The 25,060-nt window shown below is 45.6% G+C and overlaps 1 protein-coding gene across 3 annotated transcripts in view; it reads left to right on the plus strand.

The window, feature by feature from the left end:
- LOC116989455 (ubiquitin-conjugating enzyme E2 E2) overlaps positions 1-25,060 on the plus strand; it is a 143,534-nt gene that overhangs the window by 104,751 nt on the left and 13,723 nt on the right. For all 3 annotated transcript variants that reach the window (XM_033046835.1, XM_033046850.1, XM_033046842.1), the window contains exon 4: positions 22,977-23,109. In XM_033046835.1, the coding sequence (XP_032902726.1) occupies positions 22,977-23,109 (133 nt within the window). The remainder of the gene's footprint in view (positions 1-22,976; positions 23,110-25,060) is intronic.

Raw genomic sequence — 25,060 nt, forward strand, 5'->3', positions numbered from 1 at the left:
CACCCTTCTAAACTCCAGCGAGTACAGGCCCACAGCTGTCAAACTCTCATCGTACGTTAATCCAATTATCCTCAGGATCATTCTCGTAAACCTCTTTTGGAACCTCTCCAATGCTAGCACATCCCTCCACAGATATGGGGCTGAAAAATGCTCACAATAATCCAAATGTAGTCTGTCTTAAAAAGCCTCAGAATGACATCCCTACTTTTATATTCTCGCCCTCTTGAAATGAATGCTAACGTTGCATTTGCCTTCCTTGCTATCGATTCAACTTGCAAGTTAGCCTTTTGGGAAACATGCTCAAGATTTTATGACATTTACCTTAGAATTGCTTTAAGGTTGGTGAATCCCCAAAGCCTGACCAAGTGCATCCTTGGTCTTTGAGAGAAACTAGGGAATAAATTGCAGAGGCCCCTGCAGAGATATATGCATCATCCTTAGCCACAGGTGAAGTTCCAGAAGACTGGAGAGTGGATAATGTTGCGCCTTTATTTAAGAAGGGCAGCAAGGACCTGTCAGAGCACTACAAGCCGTTGTGTCTGACGTCAGTGGAGGAAATCTGTAAGAGGGGATTCTGAGGGACAGGATGTATCACCAGCATATATATGTTGGACAGACAGGGATTGATTAGAGATAGTTTATATGTCTTTGTGCATGGGAAATTGTGTCACATGAAGCTCAAAGTTCTTTTGAAGATGTTACCAAGAGGATTGATAGGGGAAGTGCAGTGGATGTCTATATGGACCTTTAAAAAGACATGCATTGTAGGTTGTTCTGGACGATTAGATCACATAGTGATCCATGGTGAGCTAGCCAATTGGATTTAAAATTGTATTGGAGGAAGGAATAGGGTAGCTGCGGAGAATTGTTTATCTGATTGGAGGCTTGCAACTAGTGGTGAATTGTGTGGATCAACTGTTCTTCTATACCAAGAATCAGGATAACAATGTAGTTAACATCTATCTATCTATCTATCTATCTAACTATATACTTTTAAAACTGTGTGTGTGTGTGTGGGTGTATGTCATTTTGCATTTGAAACGTATCTCCTCGAAAACCAGACTCAAAAATGCGATTTTTACAATTTCGGTAGGGATTTAACTTATGATTTCATAACTCCACTCCTCTCTAAATTCAGTCGATTATTTCCCCAGATTTTGAATAAAATTGTTCACAAAACATCAAAACATTTTAAAATCAAACTGCTGCATGAGTCACAGTGCCACCTCACGCCGCCGCTGCCCAGCTGCTGACGTTACAATAACAGATACATTTTTACATCTTTTGGCAGAAAATTTCCTTATGGTTTCAAAAATTCAATCCTCTATACCAGTGGTTCCCAACCTTTTTTTGGCCATGCCCCACCTAATCACCTCTAAAATCCTGATGGCCCCCCCCCCCCCCATATTTTAGCACGAGCAGACAAAGAAATAATTCTCAGAAAATGGAATTTACTCAAAATAACATCTGAAACATAAACTACATATGTTTACCTGATGCCCCCCTTAAAAATCAAATTTCCCCCCTGTGGGGCGTACGCCCCACGTTGGGAACCACTGCTCTATACATTTGGTCGATTATTTCCCGAGATATTTGCTAAAATTTATTACCGAACTGACAGTTTAAAAAAATATTAAGGTTGCCCGGCTGCTGACCTCACAATGCCTTAGCACCTGGCCCAACTGCCTCATGACCCCGCCCGGCCCTTCCCCCCCAGCCTGCCTGGTGGCCCCGCCAGCTGACCTCACAATGCCTTTGCACCTGGCCCAACTGCTTCCTGGCCCCGCCCGGCCTGGCCCCTCAGCCTGCCAGGTTGTTGATTCCATTGTTTTTCATTGAATCGAATTGAATTATTTCTCACTTAACATCACTAATTCTTAACATTATCTTTAAATTTCAAAGACAGATTAAAAAAAATAAAGATGCTGTCTTCATTGACAGCTTAGATCGGACCCGCTGTGTGTGTGTGTGTGTGTGGTGGTGGTGGGGGGGGGGGGGGGGGGTCCTCCCCTGAATTCCATAGAGCTGCCGACAGCTTTTGTGCATGAGACGCAGACGCTTCATTTCCAGAACATTCTGAACGCGTGACGCACAGTTGCATTTCACTCTCTCTCTGTCTCTCCCCCTCTCTCTGTCTCTCTCCCCCCATCTTTCTCTCTCCCCATCTCTCTCTCTCTCCCCTCCCTCTCTCACCATCTCTCTCTCTCCCTCCCTTTCTCTCCCCCTCCCTCTCTCTCCCCACTCCCTCTCTCTCTCCCCATCCCTCTCTCTCTCTCCCCCCTTCCTCTCGCTCACCCCCCCTGTCCTCCCCCACCCTCCCTCCCCAAAACCCCCTTCCCCCTCCACTCCACCCATCCCCTACCCCCTTCCCACCAACCGATCCCCTCCCTCCCCCTCCCTTCCCTCCCTCTCCCCCCTTCCCTTCTCCCTCTCTCTCCCCCTCTCTCCTCCATGAGATCCCGAAACTCCACCAAAAATGTACACGATTGCGCTACAATTTTTGGCCCACCTTACTCACCATTGTCTTGTGATGTAAATGAAACAAGTTTCGTTCAAATTTATGTTATATTTTACAAGTTATTGGCATTTTAAATTTTACAAAAAACACTTTTCCACTTTCCCTACCCTTCAGCCGTGTTCGACATCACAATGACGTAACAATGGGATCCCAAACCTCTTTTTTTTTTTAATCGCGATTTTCATTGACATTGATTTTATTCTAAAAACAAAACTCCTTTTTAATCTAATTCTTCTGTTTTCATTAACACCTAACATTGTGTTTAGATTATTTTAAAGACAAAATGGTATATTAATTGAAATTTTTTTTTTTTAAGCGATTTTCATTGAGATTTATTTTATGCTAAAACAAATTCATTTTTAATCAGATCCCAATGCGTGCGCAGTTGCGGGAGGGTTGCCTTTTTGAGATAGTCATTTGATTTGCTTTACCACCTCCCCCCGCGTGGGGTCCGGCGTGTCCTGATTGGCTCCTGCCGCTCCCCCCCCCCCCCCCCCCCCCCCACGTGGGATCCATTGATTGGCTCCGACCTCCTGCTTGACGGCCAATTGATCCGGGTCCACGTGCAGGGAGCACAGACGCCGCCCCCCTCCAGGTGGGGTCGCGTGATTGGCTCTGACCTACCAATCAACGCCCGTCTAGTACGGTTCCCACGTGGGGGGGAGCGCCGACGCCACCCCCCTCCATGTGGGGTCGCTTGATTGGCTCCAACCTCCCGCTCGATGCCCAATTGGTCCGGGTCCCACGTGGGGCATCACCGACGCCGCCCCCCCCCCCCTCAAAGTGGGGCCAATTGATTGGCTCCGACATCCCACTTCAGTTATTGCTAAAGTCATTTAGAGTCTGTTGTTTGCCGACATAGGAATGTCCGGAAAATGGGATCCTTTTAAAAGTGTGATGACAACAGTTCTGGGCATGCATGTTCCAATTAGAGTGAAAGGTAAGCAGGTAATTAAGGAAGCTAATATTGAGAGAAATTGAGGCTCTGGTCAGGAAAAAGTAGGAGGCATGGGACAGGTATAGGCAGCAGGGATCAAGTGTGTTCCTGGAGTGGTTTCGGGAACTAAGGAGCATACTTAAGAAGGGAATCAGGAAGGCATAAAGGGGGCAGGAGTAGCTCTGGCAGATAATATTAAGGAAAATCCAGATATTTTGTGTTCATTAAAGGAAAGGGGATATTTGGAGAGAGATATGGCCCCTCGGAGACCAAAGCAGTCATCTCTGGAGCCGCAGGAGATGAGGAAGGTTCACAATGAGTATTTCTCCTCTGGTTTTACTGTGGAGAAAGACATGAAGTCTAGGGAACTTGGGACAGTAATGGAGATGTCTTGAGGACAGTCTGCATTACAGTTAAGGATGTGCTGAACGCCCTAAGGCATAACTTACTTACTTACTGCCTATTATGCCTCCTGGCATGTAGGGCAGCAACGAAGGTCCTCCACTCCCGTCTGTTCTGGGCTAGCTTCTGGACACTACCCCAGGTCAGGTCCTAGCATCTGTTGATAGCCCTGGAAGTCCCTCATGCCCAGTAGTGTTGATTCCTTCCGTTGCTGTTTCCGTAACATATTTGTTTTACGAGACAGGGTTGTTAGCCCTGTGCTCAACCTCCAACCTGGAGGACCAGTGGATCGTTCTTCGTCTCGCCTCTACCCTTCGACCTGTCCAGCATGGGAGACCCTAACAGGAGACAAATCTCCCGTTGGCATAGCTCTAGGGGTCACTGAGATACACAAGCTCCCCGACCACGACAAGGTTGCAATCCAACGGGGAGCTAAGGCATAAGATGGTAGATATATTTGCTGGGGCTCATCAGATATATCCAAGGCCACTGTGGGAGGCTAGAGTGAAATTGCAGGCGCCCTGACTGAGATATATGAATCATTATTAGACACGGGTGAGATACCAGAAGACTGTAGGGTGGTTCATGTTGCGCTTCTATCTAAGATGGGCTGCAAGAAAAAAACAGGAACTACAGACTGTGCCTAACATCTGTGATGTGAAGGATAGAGTCATAGAGTGATACAGTGTGGAAACAGACCCTTTGGCCCAACTTGCCCACCCCAGCCAACATATCACAGCCACACTCGTCCCACCTGCCTGCGCTCAGTCCATATCCCTCCAAACCTGTCCTATCCGTGTACCTTTCTAACTATTTTTTAAATGATGGGATAGTCCCAGCCTCAACTATCTCCTCTGGCAGCTTGTTCCATACGCCCACCCCCCTTTGTGTGAAAAGGTTACCCCTCAGATTCCTATTAAATCTTTTCCCCTTCACCTTGAACCTATGTCCTCTGGTCCTGGATTCCCCTACTCTGGGCAAGAGGTTACTGGAGTGGATTCTGAGGGATAAGATATATATGCATTTGACTGGACAGGGGCTGCTTATGAATAGTCAGCACGGTTTTGTACATTGTCTATATAGTCTTCAGAAAGACATTTGTTAAAGGTTCCGCATGGTAGGCTGCTCTGGAAGGTTAGATTGTTTAGAATCCACCGAAAGCTAGCTGACTGGACAGAAAATTAGTTTAATGGAAGGATGCAGAGTGTGATGGTGGAAGATTGTTTTTCAGATTGGAGGCCTGTGACTCGTGATGTGCCTGAGGGATTGGTTCTTGGCCCATTGCTGTTTGTGGTTTATTTAATGATTTGGATGAGAATGTAGAAGGCATTATTAGTTGTTTGCAAATGACACTAAAGTGGGCGGTATCGTAAATAGCGAAGATCACCAAAAATTACAGCAGGATCCTGATCAGTTGGGTAAATGGGCTGAGTAATGGTGTTATGGAATTTAATGCAGATAATAGTGAGGTGTTGCATTTTGGGAAATCATATCAGGGCAGGACCTTCACAGTGAATTGCAGGGCTGTGGGGAGTGTTATAGAGCAGAGGGATCTGGGAGTGTGTAGATCCTTGAAAGCGGCGGCACAGGTAGGCAGAGTGGTCAAGAAGACTTTTGATACAAATGTGGGTCCCTTGAAGGCAGAAACAGGTGAAATTATTATGGGGAACAAGGAAATAGTAGAAGAGGTGAACAGGTACTTTGCATCCCAGGGTACTCAAGGAGGTGGCTCGAGAAATCGTGGACGCATTGGTGATCATTTTCCAATGTTCTATAGATTCAGGATCAGTTCCTGTGGATTGGAGGGTAGCTAATGTTATCCCACTTTTCAAGAAAGGAGCGAGAGAGAGAAAGCGAGGAATTATAGACCAATTAGCCTGACATCAGTGGTGGGAAAGATGCTGGAGTCAATTATTAAAGAAGTAATAACAGTGCCTTTGGATAGCAGTAAAAGGATTGGTCCAAGTCAGCATGGATTTATGAAGGGGAAATCCTGCTTAACTAATCTTCTGGAATGTTTTGAGGATGTGACAAGTAAAATGGATGAAAGAGAGCCAGTGGATGTAGTGTAACTGGACTTTCAGAAAGCCTTTGATAAGATCCCCCACAGGAGATTAGTGGGCAAAATTAGAGCACATGGTATTGGGGGTAGGGTCGATAGATACTTTCTTAAAGCTGGTCTTACCTACTGCCGTGTATTCTATTTTACAGAGACATGGCTCACCCCTAACTCACCTAACTGTGCCATTCTACCTGAGGGCTTTGTGATTAACTCTGCGTGATGCATGGATGTGGTGGTCCTGGCGAGCTCCTGCTTACCGCTTACTTACCAGACCACACGTTCGTATATCTGATCCAAGTGCTTCTACTCCCGACTTACAAACCAAAAATGAAGCAGGAGGATCCGGTACAGATAGTCATATAGGGCTGGTCCGAGAAAAGGTATGACATCCTTTGCAACAGTGTTGTGTCGGTGGACTGGTCCGTATTCAATAAATCTGCGGCAAACCAAGATGAATATGCCACCGTTGTCACAGACTTTAACAGCAAATGTTCATAAGGTCATAAGTGATAGGAATAGAATTAGGTCATTCGGGCCAACCAAGTCTACTCCACCATTCAATCATGGCTAATCTATCTCTCCCTCCTAATCCCATTCTCCTGCCTTCTCCCCATAACTTCTAACACCTGTACTAATCAAGAATCTATCTTTCTCTGCCTTAAAAATATCCACTGACTTTGCCTCCACAGCCTTCTGTGGCAAAGAATTACACAGATTCACCACTCTCTAACTAAATAAATTTGTCCTCATCTCCTTCCTAAAAGAACGTCCTTTAATTATGAGGCTATGACCTCTAGTCCTCTCCATATCCACTCTATCCAAGCCTTTCACTCTTCTTTATGTTCAATGTTCCCCCTAATTCTTCTAAACCCCAACGAATACAGGTCCAGTGCCAACAAACACCCATCATAGGTTAACCTACTCATTCCTGGAATCATTCTTGGTAACCTAACTGGACCCTCTCCAGAGCCTGCACATCCATCCTGCACTATGGTGCCCAAAATTGCTCACAATATTCCAAATGCGGCCTTACCAGCACCTTCTGGAACCTCAGCATTACATCCCTGTTTTTGTATACAAGACTTCTTGAAATAAATGCTAGCGTTGAATTTGCTTTCTTTACTACTGATTCGACTTGCAGATTAACATTTTGGGAATCCTGCACCAGCAGTTCAAAGTCCCTTTGCACCTCCGATTTCTGGATTCTCTCCCCATTTAGAAAATTGTCTACACCTTTATTCCTACTACCAAGATGCATGACTCTACACTTTGCTACACTAAATTCCATCTGCCACTTCTCTGCCCACTTTCCCAACCTATCCAAGCCCTTCTGCAGAGTCCCTACTTTCTCTACACTACCTGCCCTTCCACCTATTTTCATATCATCTGCAAACTTGGCCACAAAGCCTTCAATCCCTCGTCCAAATCATTAATATACAACGTGAAGAGTAGCGACACCAGCACCAACCCTTGCAGAACTCCTGTTTGGAGGACAATGTACCAAAGAAGACAATATGTGTATTCCCCAACTGGAACCATGAGGTCCACTCCATGTGAAGACTGCGGTATTCAGGTTAAACTATCCCGAGCGATACAAGAAATCTCTCTACAATCTTCGTAGAGCCATTAGAAAAACCAAGAGGGACTAAGCTGCAGTATTGAGACAATGACATGGATAACAGAAGATTGTAGCAAGGCTTGCACTCTATAATGGGCTACAAAACACAGGCGGGCAGTATTGCTGACAGCAATGGGTCCCCTCCCTGTGCCTGCTTTGAACAGAAGATCGGTGGTGGAATGCCGCTCGCCCCAGCAGTCTTGGGTGCACCTTTACCAAGGGTTACTGAGGCAGATGTAGCCTTCCTGAGAGTGAATCCACAGGACAACTGGTCTGGATGGAGTCTCTGGCCGTGTCCTCAGAACTGCTGTAGTTTTGGGAGCAACAGCAGCAGGAGATTAGCAAGAGATACGACTGATTGGCTCTAGCCCAAGTGGGAGGAGAGAAGTGAAAACAGTTAAAGTAGAGGCCAAGGACAGGCAGACTTTACTCAGAACTGCTGTAGTTTTGGGAGCAACAGCAGCAGGAGATAGCAAGAGATACGACTGATTGGCTCTAGCCCAAGTGGGAGGAGAGAAGTGAGTCAGTGCTGGGAAAACAGTTGAAAACTGAGGAATTTGGTTTGTAAATTGGTAAATCAGGCAATTTATCAGTCAATTTAAGCAAGACGGCTCTTAGCGAGCGGCAGTGAGTGAGCGGCCTTGTGAGAAAAGTGTGAGTCTTTGGCTCGAGAGTCTTCGGCGCTGAGGAGAGGAGACCACGCAATACGCTTGAGAGGTAGAAACGAAAGAAGGAGATGTCAGGCAAGCTGATTCAGTGCGATGCTTTCAGTATGTGGGAGGTCAAGGACACCGCTGGTGCCTCTGGCTGCTACAAATGCGAGAAGTGCATCCAGGTAGAGCTCCTGAAGGGCCGTGTTGGGGAACTTGAGAAGCAAGTGGATGACCTCCGGTTCGTCTGAGAAACGGAGTCGTTCCTTGACAAGTCCTACAGTACGATTGTTACACCTAAGGTACTGGAAGAGTGAGAACGGGAGGGTAGCATGGAATGCCAACTTACCCGGGTGTTGTACCTCTTGTGAACAGGTTGAATTTACAAGCTGTCGGGACAGAAGAGGTGTTTACACTGGGCGGCGGACTGGCTTGTGATGATAATAGTGCTGTTGAGCCAAAACCAAAAAGGCCTAAGGCAGGCAACGCCATTGTAGTGGGAGACTCCATTGTGAGAGGTACGGACAGGGGTTTCTGTGGCAACAGACGGGATGCGAGGATGGTGTGCTGCCTTCCTGGTGCCAGGATCCAGGATGTCACGGACAGAGTGCAGAAAATCCTCAAGGGCGAAGGTGAACATCCGGAAGTGGTAGTGCATGTCGGCACAAACGATGTCGGAAAGAAGGGGATGAATATTCTGCAGCGTGACTTTAGAGAGCTCGGAAAAATGCTGAAAAGCAGGACCTCCAGGGTTGTTATCTCCAGTTTGCTTCCAGTTCCTCGTGCTGGCAAGAGCAGGAACAGGGAGATACGGGACCTGAACGTGTGGCTGAGGAACTGGTGCACGGGGCAGGGATTTAGATTCTTAGATCACTGGGATCTGTTTTGGGGTAAGGGGGAACTGTACAAAAGGGACGGATTGCATCTTAACAGGTGTGGGACCAGCATTCTGGCAGGCAGGTTTGCCACTGCTACACGGGTGGTTTTAAACTGAATAAGGGGGGTGGGGTGTCGAATGGGATAGTGGAGGATGGAGTTAAAGGGAAAGGGTTTCTTAAATGGGTGAGCGTAGAGACAGAGGGGTGTAAAATGAGGGTAGAAGCAATAGGTAGCAAGGTGAAAAGTAAAAGTGGCAGGCAGACAAAACCAGGGCAAAAATCAAAAAGGGCCACTTTTCAACATAATTGTATAAGGGGTAAGAGTGTTGTAAAAACAAGCCTGAAGGCTTTGTGTCTCAATGCAAGGAGCATTCGTAATAAGGTGGATGAGTTGAATGTGCAGATAGCTATTAATGACTATGATATAGTTGGGATCACGGAGACATGGCTCCAGGGTGACCAAGGCTGGGAGCTGAACATCCAGGGATATTCAATATTCAGGAGGGATAGAGAGAAAGGAAAAGGAGGTGGGGTAGCGTTGCAGTTTAGAGAGGAGATTAACGCAATGGAAAGGAAGGACATTAGTTTGGAGGATGTGGAATCGGTATGGGTAGAGCTGCGAAACACTAAGGGGCAGAAAACGCTGGTGGGTGTTGTGTATAGGCCACCTAACAGTAGTAGTGAAGTTGGCGATGGTATCAAACAGGAAATTAGAAATGCGTGCGACAAAGGCAAAACCGTTATAATGGGTGACTTCAATCTACATATAGATTGGGTGAATCAAATTGGCAGGGGTGCTGAGGAAGAGGATTTCTTGGAATGTATGCGGGATAGTTATCTAAATCAACATTTAGAGGAACCAACGAGAGAGCAGGCTATTTTAGACTGGGTATTGAGTAATGAGGAAGGGTTAGTTAGCAGTCTTGTTGTACGTGCCCCCTTGGGCAAGAGTGACCATAATATGGTTGAGTTCTTCATTAGGATGGAGAGTGACATTGTTAATTCAGAAACAATGGTTCTGAACTTAAAGAAAGGTAACTTTGAGTGTATGAGACGTGAATTGGCAAAGATTGACTGGCAATTAATTCTAAAAGGGTTGACGGTGGATATGCAATGGAAGACATTTAAAGACTGCATGGATGAACTACAAAAATTGTTCATCCCAGTTTGGCAAAAGAATAAATCAGGGAAGGTAGTACATCCGTGGATAACAAGGGAAATCAGGGATAGTATCAAAGCGAAGGATGATGCGTACAAATTAGCCAGAAAAAGCAGCATACCAGAGGACTGGGAGAAATTCAGAGACCAGCAGAGGAGGACAAAGGGCTTAATTAGGAAAGGAAAAATAGATTATGAAAGAAAACTGGCAGGGAACATAAAAACTGACTGCAAAAGTTTTTATAGATATGTGAAAAGAAAGAGATTAGTTAAAACAAATGTAGGTCCCTTGCAGTCAGAAACAGGTGAGTTGATCATGGGGAACAAGGATATGGCGGACCAATTGAATAACTACTTTGGTTCCGTCTTCACTAAGGAAGACATAAATAATCTGCCGGAAATAGCAGGGGACCGCGGGTCAAAGGAGTTGGAGGAATTGAGTGAAATCCAGGTTAGCCGGGAAGTGGTGTTGGGTAAATTGAATGGATTAAAGGCTGATAAATCCCCAGGGCCAGATAGGCTACATCCCAGAGTACTTAAGGAAGTAGCTCCAGAAATAGTGGATGCATTAGTAATAATCTTTCAAAACTCTTTAGATTCTGGAGTAGTTCCTGAGGATTGGCGGGTAGCAAACGTAACCCCACTTTTTAAGAAGGGAGGGAGAGAGAAAACGGGAATTACAGACCAGTTAGTCTAACATCGGTAGTGGGGAAACTACTAGAGTCAGTTATTAAAGATGGGATAGCAGCACATTTGGAAAGTGGTGAAATCATTGGACAAAGTCAGCATGGATTTACAAAAGGTAAATCATGTCTGACGAATCTTATAGAATTTTTCGAGGATGTAACTAGTAGCGTGGATAGGGGAGAACCAGTGGATGTGGTGTATCTGGACTTCCAGAAGGCTTTCGACAAGGTCCCACATAAGAGATTAGTTTACAAACTTAAAGCACACGGCATTGGGGGTTCAGTATTGATGTGGATAGAGAACTGGCTGGCAAACAGGAAGCAAAGAGTAGGAGTAAACGGGTCCTTTTCACAATGGCAGGTAGTGACTAGTGGGGTACCGCAAGGCTCAGTGCTGGGACCCCAGCTATTTACAATATATATTAATGATCTGGATGAGGGAATTGAAGGCAATATCTCCAAGTTTGCGGATGACACTAAGCTGGGGGGCAGTGTTAGCTGTGAGGAGGATGCTAGGAGACTGCAAGGTGACTTGGATAGGCTGGGTGAGTGGGCAAATGTTTGGCAGATGCAGTATAATGTGGATAAATGTGAGGTTATCCATTTTGGTGGCAAAAACAGGAAAGCAGACTATTATCTAAATGGTGGCCGACTAGGAAATGGGGAGATGCAGCGAGACCTGGGTGTCATGGTACACCAGTCATTGAAAGTAGGCATGCAGGTGCAGCAGGCAGTGAAGAAAGCGAATGGTATGTTAGCTTTCATAGCAAAAGGATTTGAGTATAGGGGCAGGGAGGTTCTACTGCAGTTGTACAGGGTCTTGGTGAGACCAAACCTGGAGTATTGCGTACAGTTTTGGTCTCCAAATCTGAGGAAGGACATTATTGCCATAGAGGGAGTGCAGAGAAGGTTCACCAGACTGATTCCTGGGATGTCAGGACTGTCTTATGAAGAAAGACTGGATAGACTTGGTTTATACTCTCTAGAATTTAGGAGATTGAGAGGGGATCTTATAGAAACTTATAAAATTCTTAAGGGGTTGGACAAGCAGGAAGATTGCTCCCGATGTTGGGGAAGTCCAGGACAAGGGGTCACAGCTTAAGGATAAGGGGGAAATCCTTTAAAACCGAGATGAGAAGAACTTTTTTCACACAGAGAGTGGTGAATCTCTGGAACTCTCTGCCACAGAGGGTAGTCGAGGCCAGTTCATTGGCTATATTTAAGAGGGAGTTAGATGTGGCCCTTGTGGCTAAGGGGATCAGAGGGTATGGAGAGAAGGCAGGTACGGGATACTGAGTTGGATGATCAGCCATGATCATATTGAATGGCGGTACAGGCTCGAAGGGCCGAATGGCCTACTCCTGCACCTAATTTCTATGTTTCTATGTTTCTATGTCCTCAGGACCTGTGCAGATCAGCTGGCAGAGATATTCACAGACTCCGCCTGCTCCTCTCACCGCAAATTTACCTTCTGTTTTTTTATTTCAGATAGCCAAGCACATTAACCTGCTTAGACAGTGTAGGAAGAGCAAAAAAAAAAGGTACAATAAAGAAACTTTGCTCGCTGTCATCCACACCCACCATTTCAAGCAGTTGTTGTGTAAAAGATAACTGAGATGAGATCTACACATGGGATACCACCAATTAGTGGATAAGGCCAGATCTCCAGAGAACAAGGTCTCACATGAGGATTCTTGCCAAGGATCAGATTTGCACCTCGTTAGTATAGGATACAGAACAAGACTGATGAGCATGCAAAATAAAATCCTTGTCATGTTGAAGCACCTCCGTGAAAGTCATCATTTTAATAATGTTAGTCATTTTAATAATATTAAAAATCATGGTTAATTCTCACACTAACCTTGCAGAATTTGTACATAGTTTGACACCCACCCTTTCGTGGTGTAAACGGTAGGCAACTGTAATTAGTATACGTGGACTAGATGCAGTAACTTGAAACAAAAGGCACAAAGTGCTGGAGTAACTCGGGGTCAGGTCACGTCTCTGAAGGTCATGGATAAGTGAAACTTCGGGTCGAGACCCTTCTTCAGAATCTCCAGTCATCAGACTTTGTCATCAGACTCCAGTCTGAGGAAGGGTTCCAATCCAAAATATCACCTATCAATGTGATATAAAGATGCTGCTTGACCCGATGAGTTACTCCAGCACTCTGTGGGTCTTTATGTAAGCCAGCATCTACAGTTCCTTGTATCCACATGCAGTTACTTAAGCTCAATGACTCACTTCCACTGCAGCTCAAGCATAATCTTAACCCTAACTCACTGTCTGAATACTGAAATAGTGACTTAGATTTCTCCTGTGCAATCTCAGCACATTGTTGGGCTAAAACAGATTTCTAATAATAATGCTGTGGACAGTGTGCAAAGGAGCTTGTAATAATAGTCTGTAATCATCCTTTTAGGAGGTAATGATAATCGCTCTAAGGATATGGCTATCTTTCTCATGCTGTCTTTTCTGAGGATGATAACATTCATTCTTCCACGCTCGCCGCTCCACCAGTGCTCTTTGTAGATACCTGGCATTTGTCATAATGACAAAATTAGGTAGTGTACAACAAACCTCCACTAATCCTGACATTGATTATGGAGTCAAGGGTTGATTCAAGATTCCAGTGTTCTTCAGCTATTCCTATCTGGCAATAGAGAATAAGACTTAATTACATTTGTTTGAACACACATGTAATTGCATCTGTTGAAACAGAAAATGTTGCTGGCCTCAAATGTAGGCTATTGTGAACTGTAAAATGTTGGGAATATATCCAGCTTCCACGGATATAATATAATATATAATAATTCAAGGTCATACCTGGAACAAGGTGAATATGAGGTGCTGTTTCTCCTGTTGTTTGTGGCCTCCCTCTGGCAATGGAGGAGTCCCAGGATAGAAAGGTGAATATGGGAATGAAAAGGGGGTTAAAATGGTTAACACCTGGGAGATCCACTAGGCTTTGGCAGAATCTCCCCCTCTACCATTTCTCACCCACCCCCCTGCCCCCTTTCTTCTCTGTGCCACTTGGACATGCATCTGCATCTCACATACCCTTCCACCTATATTCCTTCCTCTGGTTTCACTATTTGTACCTCTTCTTATCTCACACCTTTTTGTTTTTCATCTCTGGCCTTTGTCCAAACATCTGCCTATCAAAAAGAAACCCTCTCCCACATCTACCTATCACTCACCAGCCTTTGTCCTGCCCTCTGCTCTTCCAGATTTCACTCCCACAATCAGTGTGAAGAAGGGATCCTGACCAGAAAAGTCACCTATCTATATTCTTCAATGCTGCCAGACCTGATGAGTTACTCCAGCACTAATTGCATTTGTCCCCTTCTTTAATACATTCAGCAACGCTGTGGTAGTGAATACCCCCAGGTTCATTATCCTTTGAATGAAGACATTTTTCGCATCTCAGTCCTAAATGGCTCACCTATTTCCTGAGTTTCTATGGTTTTTCCACTGCAGCTAAAGAAAGCACACTTTCAGCATTCAATTGGTTAGTTCAATTGGTTAGTCTTGTTAGAATTTGTTATTTTTCAGAGGCACATTGCTTGCTGATCAACTTGGTTGGACGGTATTGCCGTTTCAAGCCCTGTTCCTTTGCTCTTCTCGCAGTTTTTCTCTGCTTTTGTTCGAATGGTCATTCTCCTCATCATGGCATATTCCAAATGTATCTGTTTTTATATAAAACTGTTTATTTAGAAGCTTTGATGCTAGTCATGTTCTCAGCGCCTGCTGCACCATTCTGTACTTTCTTTAATAATTTGTATAGTTTTAACTCAGCCAGTCAAAGTCAATTAGTGACTAACCTGAAAAGAGTTGATCTTTTTATATAGCGAAAAACGATGTAAAGAACCAGATTAGCTCTGTGTGTCATGAGAACATGGATAGGTGACGTTTTGGGTCTGGACTCTTTGTCAGGCTGATTGTGGTGTTTGGGGGGGGGGGGGGGGGGGGGAATATGGAAGAGAGGAGGGGCAATACAAATCCTGGCAAGTGATAGGTGGGGGGGGGGAGGGTTGATAGGCAGATAGTTGGGCAAAGGTCTGAGATGAAAAAGGAGTGAGATAAGGATCAAATAGTTGTGAAACAAGAGGAAAGAATGTAAGTGGAAGGGAAGGGGAGGGGAGAAATGGGTACGAGTCCAGGTGGGGTACTGGGAAGACACAGGAAGAAAAAATGGTGGGGGGGAAGAGGGATGGGTGGGGTGGGATTTGGTTAGTTACCTAAAATTGGAGAATTCATTGTTCACACTGTTGGGTTTTAAGCTACCCAATACAATTTTATACAGCTTTCCAGTTATAATAAAAACATGTGTTTGAAGAATATGTTCATTAGATTAGTATCAAAGATAGATTGTGTGGAGAAAGGATGATGAAGAGTTGGAAAGAGTGCAGAGATTTACAAGGATGTTGCCAGGACTTGAGGGGCTGAGCTACAAGGAAAGGTTGGACAATCTAGGACTTTATGCCTTGGATCACAAGAGGGGTGATCTTATAAAGATGTCTAAAATCATGAGATGTCTAAAATCACGAGGGGAATAGAAATGGTGAATCCACAGTCTTTTACCCAGGGTAGGAAAATCAAAATCAGAGGAGCTCTAGTATCTTTGGTTTAAGGTGAGAGGGAAAAGATTTAATAGGAACCTGAGGGGCATCTTTTACACACAAGGTGGTGGGAGTAAGGAACAAGCTGCCAAAGGAGGTAGTGGAGGCAAGTACTGTAACAACATTTAAAATACATTTGGCCAGGAACATAGGAAAGGTTTAGAGGGATATGGATGAATCGCGGCCAGGATATAATTACATTTTTTTGCACACAAAAGTAGGGTGGCGTAGTGATAGACATTGCAGCTCCGGTGACCTGGAATTGATACTGACCTTGATACATTCTCACTGTGAACATAATGCTGTCTGGATTAGAGGGTATTAGCTATAAGGAGAGTTTGAACAAACGGTTTGTTTTCTCTGGAGGCTGAGAGGAGAACTGATAGAAGTATATAAAATTATGAGAGGTGGACATAAAGTGGACAGTCAGAACCTTTTTCCCAGGGTGGAAATGTCAAAGAGGACAAAGTGTTATGTGAAAGGTGCAAAATTTAAAGGAGACTAGACCAAGTGCAGACCCGTTGGGTCTGTTTCCCCAACGGCGTTTGCAGGGGGGGGGGGTGAGAAAAGGGGAGGGAGGGGAGAGGAGGAGGAGGAAGAAACGGGATAGATTTGGGAGGGAAAGGAGAGCGGTGTAGGGGGTGATAGATGGGGAGAGAGATGTGGGGGAAGGGGGATGGGGAAGATGGGGAGGAGGGAGGGAGGGGGAGAGGGGTGGGGTAGAGAGGGGAAAGAGTGGGGAGGGAGAGTGGAGGGGGAAGGGGGAGAGGTGGAAGAGTGGGGAGGGAGGTGGAGAGGGGTAGGGGGAGTGATGGAAGAGAGACAGAGGGGTAGGAGGAAGGGGGAGGGTTGAGAGAGGGAAGGGGGTGGCGTAGAGAGGGAAGGGGGGTGGGGGAGAGAGGGATGGGTGGGAGAGGGAGAGTGGTGATGAGAGGGAAACATAGAACCATTGAAATTAAGTGCAGGAGTAGGCCATTCGGCCCTTCGAGCCTGCACCACCATTCAATATGATCGTGGCTGATCATCCAACTCAGTATCCTGTACCTGCCTTCTCTCCATACCCCCTGATCCCTTTAGCCACAAGGGCCACATCTAACTCCCTCTTAAATACAGCCAATGAACAGGCCTCAACTACCTTCTGTGCCAGTGAATTCCAGAGATTCACCACTCTCTGTGTGAAAAAAGTTCTTCTCATCTCGGTTTTAAAGGATTTCCCCCTTATCCTTAAGCTGTGACCCCTTGTTCTGGACTTCCCCAACATCTGGTACAATCTTCCTGCATCTAGCCTGTCCAACCCCTTAAGAATTTTGTACGTTTCTATAAGATACCCCCTCAATCTTCTAAATTCTAGCATGTACAAGCCGAGTCTATCCAGTCTTTCGTCATATGAGTCCTGACATCCCAGAAATCAGTCTGGTGAACCTTCTCTGTTCTCCCTCTATGGCAACAATGTATTTGAACATTGGGCATTGTGACATCACACGATGGAACGTTCATCAGGGGCTGTGGCTGGTGCTGATTCTATGGGTGTGAAGCCAGTTTATTTTTGAAATATTGGGGGGGGGGGTGGATTTGATTAAAAACGTGTACTTTAACACGACGAAATGTAATGAGGAACGGATACTTAGAAAGAAAAGTGAAATCTCTACCGAAATGGAAAAGATGTCGGCGATTCTGCGTCTGGTTTCGGAGTTGCAGGGAATCAAAGGAAGAAATGCGGCCGGAAGCCGTGCATGTAAATGGATCCATTCCGATTGGACGTCTGCGATCGTCGGGCATCGCGATTGGACGTCTGCGAGCATCGGGCATTGTGACATCGCGGCGGGAACGAATCGAAAGGCAGAAAGGCAGAAAGGCAGCCGGACGGATGGGGCGAGAGTTTTATATAATAATAGAAGATAGATAGATATCAAAGAACGTTTTTTTACACAGACATTGGTCGGTGCCTGGAACGCACTGCCAGGGGCGGTGTGGAGCCAGATACCATAGTGGCATTTACGAGGCTTTTAGATGGGCACATGGATTGTGTGGGGAAAGGATGTTGAAGTGCAAATAAGATATACGAGGATATTGTCAGCACAGAGTCGTTTACACAAGGTAAGAAAATCATAACCAGAAGACATATGGTTTAAGGTACAAGGGGCAAGATTTAATATGAATCTGAGGGGCAACTTGTTCACTCAGACGGTGGTGAATAATATGCCACTTAAAAAAAATCTGGACAGGTACATGGATAGGAAAGGTTTAGAGGGATGTGCGGTAAACATCGACAAATGGGACTAGTTAAGATGGCGCATCTTGGTTGGCATGGACGACCTGGGTCGAATGTCCTTATTTCGTGTTGTATGATTCTATGACTTTAAGAGGTGGCGGTGCGCTCATCTGTTTTCACAAGCACTGCACTCAGCAGATGATTAGGGCCCGAATATTTTGAAGTACTCCCAACAATATTCCATGTGCTGCATGTTTTTTTTATATCAAACATGCGGAGGTGGTGACTGACTCTCCCTAAGGCTGTAAAAAGGTTAATAAACGACGTATTGTTCCTCATGAAGTACATTACTCTGAATTAGGAATGCCACATTATTCCAAATGTTCTCGCAGTAAAAATCAGTTGACAGAGCAAAAAATCCTTTTTATAAAATCACAAGAGATAAAAAAGAAACTGCGATTTATTTGGTTGTAATGAAATATAAAGGATATTAGAAGCAAAAAACTGAATCAACGTGAAATATTAGCTCATCTTTCCAATGGTTATAACATCATCCTTTTCATGACATTGAAATGGTTGTAAGTAAACTGTTACTGAAATATGATATGTATAAATAATTTTATGCTTATGTTACTACTGGTTGTTTGACACCCCGCAGAGATAAGGGTTAAAAATCGGTATCTGAGAACAAGATCAAGAGCAGTGCTGCATGTGGTAACATTGCAGCTTATTGATAGCAGTCAAACATGTGGTAGCGGTGCAAAGTATGGCAGCAGTGTGACTTTGTGGTTTCTGTACAATCTATTGCTGACTACATTAGTAGGCATCATTAGCACAGAAGTTTAATTATAACATTATTGTTTTGTGCAGATTAACATTTTTCTTTCAAATGAAACTTAATAAACAAACTGCTGGAGGAACTCACGTGTCAGGCAGCATTTATGGAGGGAAATGGACAGGTGATATTTTGGGTCCGGACCCCCTTCTTCAGATTATCCACTGACTCCACTTTCCTTAAGAGCTCTATCTAACTCTCTCTTGAAAGCATCCAGAGGATTGGCCTCCACTGCCTTCTGAGGCAGAGAATTCCACAGACAATACTCTGGGTGAAAATTAACCTTGTGAACCTACGCTGCACTCCCTCAATAGCAAGAATGTCCTTCCTCAAATTTGAAGACCAAAACTGCACACAATACTCCAGGTGTGGTCTCACTCGGGCCCTGTACAACTGCAGAAGGGCCTCTTTGCTCCAAAACTCAACTCCTATAACCTCACATTTATCCACATTAAACTGCATCTACCATGCATCTGCCTACTCACCCAACCTGTCCTAGTCATCCTGCATCCTCATAGCATCCTCCTCACAGTTCACACTGCCACCCAGCTTTGTGTCATCTGCAAATTTGCTAATGTTACTTTTAATCCCTTCATCTAAATCATTAATGTACATTGTAAATAGCTGCGGTCCCAGCACCGAGCCTTGCAGTACCCCACTAGCCACTGCCTGCCATTCTGAAAGGGACCCTTTAATCCCTACTCTTTGTTTCCTGTCTGGCAACCAATTTTCTATCCATGTCAGTACCCTACCCCCAATACCATGTGCTCTAATTTTGCCCACCTATCTCCTATGTGGGACCATATCAATTGCTTTCTGAAAGTCCAGGTGCACTACATCCACTGGCTCTCCCTTGTCCATTTTCTTAGTTACATCCTCAAAAAATTCTAGAAGATTAGTCAAGCATGATTTCCCCTGCGTAAATCCATGCTGACTTGGACCGATCCTGTTACTGCTATCCAAATGTGCCGCTATTTCTTCTTTTATAATTGACTCCAGCATCTTCCCCACCACCGATGTCAGGCTAACTGGTCTATAATTCCCTGTTTTCTCTCTCCTGCCTTTCTTAAAAAGTGGGATAATATTAGCTACCCTCCAATCCACAGGAACTGATCCTGAATCTATGGAAAATGATCACCAATGCGTCCACGATTTATAGAACCCTGTACTGGAGACTGCGACGGCCGAACTCGTGGTCCTCGGGTCGACGCCCGGCCGCCGTCTTGCTCGGGGTTCTCGGGACGACGCCCGCCCGCGCCCTCCCTCGAGTCCACGTCCGTCCGTAACCCTATCTCTGCCTCTGCCCTCTCCCTGTCTCTGCCCTCTCCCTGTCTCTGCCCTCTCCCTGTCTCTGCCCTCTCCCTGTCTCTGCCCTCTCCCTGTCTCTGCCCTCTCCCTGTCTCTGCCCTCTCCCTGTCTCTGCCCTCTCCCTGTCTCTGCCCTCTCCCTGTCTCTGCCCTCTTTCTGTCTCTTCCCCCTCTCTGTCTCTACCCTCTTTCTGTCTCTACCCTCTTTCTGTCTCTACCCTCTTTCTGTCTCTGCCCTCTCTGTCTCTACCCTCTTTCTGTCTCTGCCCTCTCTCTCTCACTGGCCTCTCCCTCTGTAGCCACGCCTGCGCAGTTGGGGACTATGTGTGAGGGATAGGACGGGGGAGGGGGGAAAAGGAGGGAATTAATAATATTAATATAATATTAAGGTGGTGGGGTTAGTGTGTGGAGGTAGTTAGTGTGTGTGTGAGAGACGCCGCAGTATGTTTTTCCGTGACCTGCGTTGGTTTTCTCAAAGATCTTCGTTTTCCTCCCACACTCCAAAGACGTACAGGTTGGTAGGTTAATTGGCTTGGTAAATGTAAAAATTGTCCCTAGTGGGTGTAGGATGGTGTTAATGTGTGGGGGTCGCTGGTCGGCGCGGACCCGGTGGGCCGAAGGGCCCGTTTCCGCGCTGTATCTCTAAATTAAACTAATATGGGCAGCTGGTGCTCCAGTTCTAACAATCCCACTCTCTATAATTCCTTTCTTATAACTGCCTCAAGGCCTTTGAGTACTTTAAGAATTAATTTACTAATACAGGTGCACAACCTTTTATCCGAAAGCCTTGGGACCAGACACTTCTCGGATTTCGGAATTTTCCGGATTTCCGAATGGAAGATTTTTAGCATAGATTAGGTAGGTAGCGCGGGCGGCTTGAAAAGTCTGGAGCGGCTGCCTCCTCCCCGGAGACCGGGAAATCATTGCTTAAATGTTAGTCAGTTAGTTTGGAGGGATTTTATGTGGTGGGGGGGGGAGGGGTGAAGGGGGAAACTTTAATTCTTAGTCCCCTACCTGGTCGGAGAGGCGGGGAGCGGGCAATGCCTTACCGGGTCGCCGTGAAGTAAGCTCCGGAGCGCTGTGGCCGCCGACTCCCAACATCGCGGAGCTGGGGGCTGCGGGCGTCCGGCCGCGGGCGGCGCCGGTTGGAGCTCCGACCCCGGCAACTCTACCCCTGGCTGCGCGGCGCTCCAAATCCAGTGCCGCCCGCAGCCCCAGCTCCGCGAAGTTGGGAGTCGGCGGCGTTGCAGCGCTGGGATGCCAGCTGGGAGCGGGCAATGCCTTACCGGGTCGCCGTGAAGTAAGCTCCGGAGCGCTGTGGCCGCCGACTCCCAACATCGCGGAGCTGGGGCTGCGGGCGTCCGGCCGCGGGCCGTGGACCGCGCTGGATTTGGAGCGCCGCGCAGCCAGGGGTAGAGTTTCCGGGGTCGGAGCTACAACCGGCGCCGCCCGCGGCCGGACGCCCGCAGCCCCGCGATGTTAGGAGTCGGCGGCCAAAGCGCTCCGGAGCTTACTGCACGGCGACCCGGTAAGGCATTGCCCGCTCCCCGCCTCTCCGACCAGGTAGGAGACTAAGAATTAAAGTTTCCCCCTTCACCCCCCCTCCCCCTCCCCCTCCACATAAAAGCCCTCCAAACTAACTGACTAACATTTAAGCAATGATTTACAGATGTTTAAGTGTCTCTCCGGTCTCCGGGGAGGAGGCAGCCGCTACAGTAGTACAGACCTGGGTTGACCGTGGGTCGTTTCGGGTCAAGTTTGGCGCCAAACGCGAGCTTTGGTGTGCAGACGACATCCTGGGAAAAATGTCCGGTTTTCGGAGCTTTTCGGTTTCCGGAACTCCGGATAAAAGGTTGTGCACCTGTATCCAGTTAATGTCAAGACCAACCATTTGTTGCCCATTGCTAATTCTCTCAGAGAAAGTGATGGTGAGTCAACTTAAATCCATGGAATACACTTCATGTTGTTACTAAGGGGAAGAGTTCCAGGATATAGACCTGGTGCAATTGGGTTTTAATGTACTCTTTAAAACATTCCTCCTAGACCCCGGTAACTCCTTGAGGCTTCAATTTTTTTGATAATGCTTATGTGACCTGCATCAAAATCTTTTGCGAGATTTGAAGTATTCTATAAATACAAGTTATGGTTGTTAATACCTAACCTGAAACCTCAAGCATTGTACTTGCAAAATGTTTATGTCAGTGTCTTGGCCAGATGAAGACCAGACATTTTATAGAATAAAAAAACAGAAAATGTTGGAAACAGTCAGCTCAGCAGCACGGTGGCACAGCGGTAGAGTTTCTGCCTTACAGCGCTAGAGACCTGAGTTTGATCCTAACTACGGGTGCTGTCTGTATGGAGTTTGTACGTTTGCCCTATGACCTGCGTGGGCTTTCTCCAGGTGCTCCAGTTTCCTCCCGCACTCCAGAGTTGAACCGTTTGTAGGTTAATTGGCTTGGTAAAATTGTAAAATCAGTTACACTCAATGATAGTGTTGTTGTATGTGGATCGCTGGTCGGCAAGAATGCCGTGGCCGAAGGGCCTCTTTCCGGTCTGTATCTCTAAACTAAACTAAAGTTATCAAGTCAAGCAACATCTGTGGCAAGAGAAATTCAGTTATTATTTCAGGTTTCATAAGAGGGAATAAGAAAATACATTTGTTTTAAGTTGCAGAAAGATGGGGAATGGATATAGAAAATAGGTGCAGAAGTAGGCCATTCTGCCCTTCAAGCCAGCACCGACATTCAATATGATCATGGCTGATCATTCAAAATCAGGACCCCGTTCCTGTTTTTTCCCCATATCCCTTGATTCTGTTAGCCCTTAGAGCTATATCTAACTCTCTTGACAACATCCAGTGAATTGGCCAGCACTGCCTTGTGTGGCAGAGAATTCCACAGATTCTGTGGGTGAAAATGTTTTTCCTTAACTCAGTCTCAGTCCTCAGGATATGCGAGATTACCTTACTCTCTAGAATTCTTTCTACCCTCCTTTTTTAAGTGCACTTCTGTATATGTTTAGAATTGCTTCATGGGGTGTAATAATATTTTAGATTTCCAGTTATATTTATGTCATGTTTCTTCTATTGCAGTGCTGGCCCCAAAGGAGACAATGTTTATGAATGGAGGTCAACTATCCTGGGTCCCCCAGGTTCAGTGTATGAGGGCGGTGTCTTCTTCTTAGATATCACATTTTCGCCCGACTACCCCTTCAAGCCACCCAAGGTGCGTACTCCTGGAAACAAAGTAAAGCAACAGCAATAAGTATTTATTTTAACAATTTGAACTGACAGCCAATGGAATGAGTTTTGATCCATTTTCAAACATTTCTGATTGGTCTCGCGACAGTAATTACTTTGGGTTTGGACCTATCAAGATTTGTTTTTCCTCTTTCTAACTGAAGAGATCAGTATTGGAAGTTTGTAAAACGCCATTCTCGTTTCCTTTATTTATTTCAGTCATCTTCAGTACCTCATCCCTCCATTTATTTTACCTTCTTTCTTCCTTAATCTTATTTCTAACGTTCACTTTCCAAGCATTCTTCTTTTCTGTCCCTTTATATCTTTTACTCCTCCTCTCTCAACATTTGCCTTTTAGTTGTGCATTTGTCCATCTTACTGACTATTCTCTTCCCATGTTCTCCTGTTTGTCCTGACAATAGTTGGCAGTGTTCACATGCTGAGAATGCAGGGAGAGTGGAGAGGGCAGATGGCAGCAGAAAATATCCTCACTGTAAACTAATTTTGCAGTTAATTTCAAACAACCTATTTGTCTAGTATAGTTTAGAGTTACATAGTTGATTTTTTTTTGATAAAGAGAAGTTCTAGAATAATCTATGCAGTCCAATGAAAACATTAAAATTGTAGTGTTTTGTCCTTCACATGAGAAATCTGGTACAGAGTCATAGTTTGCATGCAAACTAACCTTCTGCCCAACTTGTTCACACCAATCAAGTAGGCATTCTGGGCTAGTCCATCCTGCATTTGGCCCATACTTCGATAATCAGCATGGCTTTACCCATGACAGGTCATGTCTTATGAACTAGATCGAATATATTGAGAAGGTAACAAAAGCGTTTGATAAGGGTAGGGCAGTGAAAGTTGTCTACATGGGTTTCAGTAAGGGATTTGATAGTCCTTTGTGATAGGCTGATCGAGAGGATTGAGGTGCATTGGACCACAGTGACTTTGTAGTTTGGATTCAAAACTGGCTTGCACACAGGGGGCAGAGGGTTTTTTGGAAGGCTATTATTCTGGCTCGTGGTCTGTGACCAGTGTAGGTCCATAGGGATCTGTGCTAGGACCTCTGTAGTTTGTTTTATTAATGATTTGTTTTATAAATGACTTGAGTCATTTTATATTAATGACTTGGATGCAAATGTAGATGGATTGGTGAGTGTTAACAGACACACAAAAATTGGTGGAGTTGCAGACAGTGAGGAAAGCTTTTATGGTATAGAGTGGAAGGTTGACATAAAATGCTGGAGTAACTCAGCGGGACAGGCAGCTTCTCTGGAGAGAAGGAATGGGTGACCTTTCGGGTCGAGACCCTTCTTCAGACTCCAGACATGCAGCCTGGCCCTCTGAGTTACACCAGCTATTTGTGTCTATCTTGGTTTTAAACCAGCATCTGCAGTTCCTTCCTACACAAGTGGGACATTGATCAGCAACAGAAATGGGGGGAGAAATGGCTGTTGGAGTTTAATACGAGCTGATGTAAATTGACGCATGTAGATGGAAAGTATACAGTCAATGGCATGAACCTTAACAACATCGATGTACAGAGGGATCTTGGGTTCCAAGTCCATAGCTCCTTGGTGGTTATCTCTGGATTGCTTCCAGTAACACGTGCTAGTGAGGACAGGAACAGGGAGATAGGGGATCTGAATGTGTGGATGAGGGGCTGGTGCAGGGAGCAAGGATTTAGATTTATAGACCACTGGGATCTCTTCTGTGGTAGGGGTGACCTGTACAAAAGTGACGGGTTACACCCTAACTGGAGGGGGACCGACATTCTGGCAGGCAGGTTTGCTAGGGCTACACATGTGGGTTTAAACTAAATATTGGGGGGGAGGGATTGACAAATTGGGAGTATAAAGATGGAGTTGAAGGGGAAGTGGCTACAGGAAAAATTACAAAAGATTCTCGAATTAATGGGAAAGAAAGCTTGAGAATGG

Source organism: Amblyraja radiata, chromosome 2 (assembly GCF_010909765.2).
Source record: "Amblyraja radiata isolate CabotCenter1 chromosome 2, sAmbRad1.1.pri, whole genome shotgun sequence".
Taxonomy (NCBI): Eukaryota; Metazoa; Chordata; class Chondrichthyes; order Rajiformes; family Rajidae; genus Amblyraja; species Amblyraja radiata.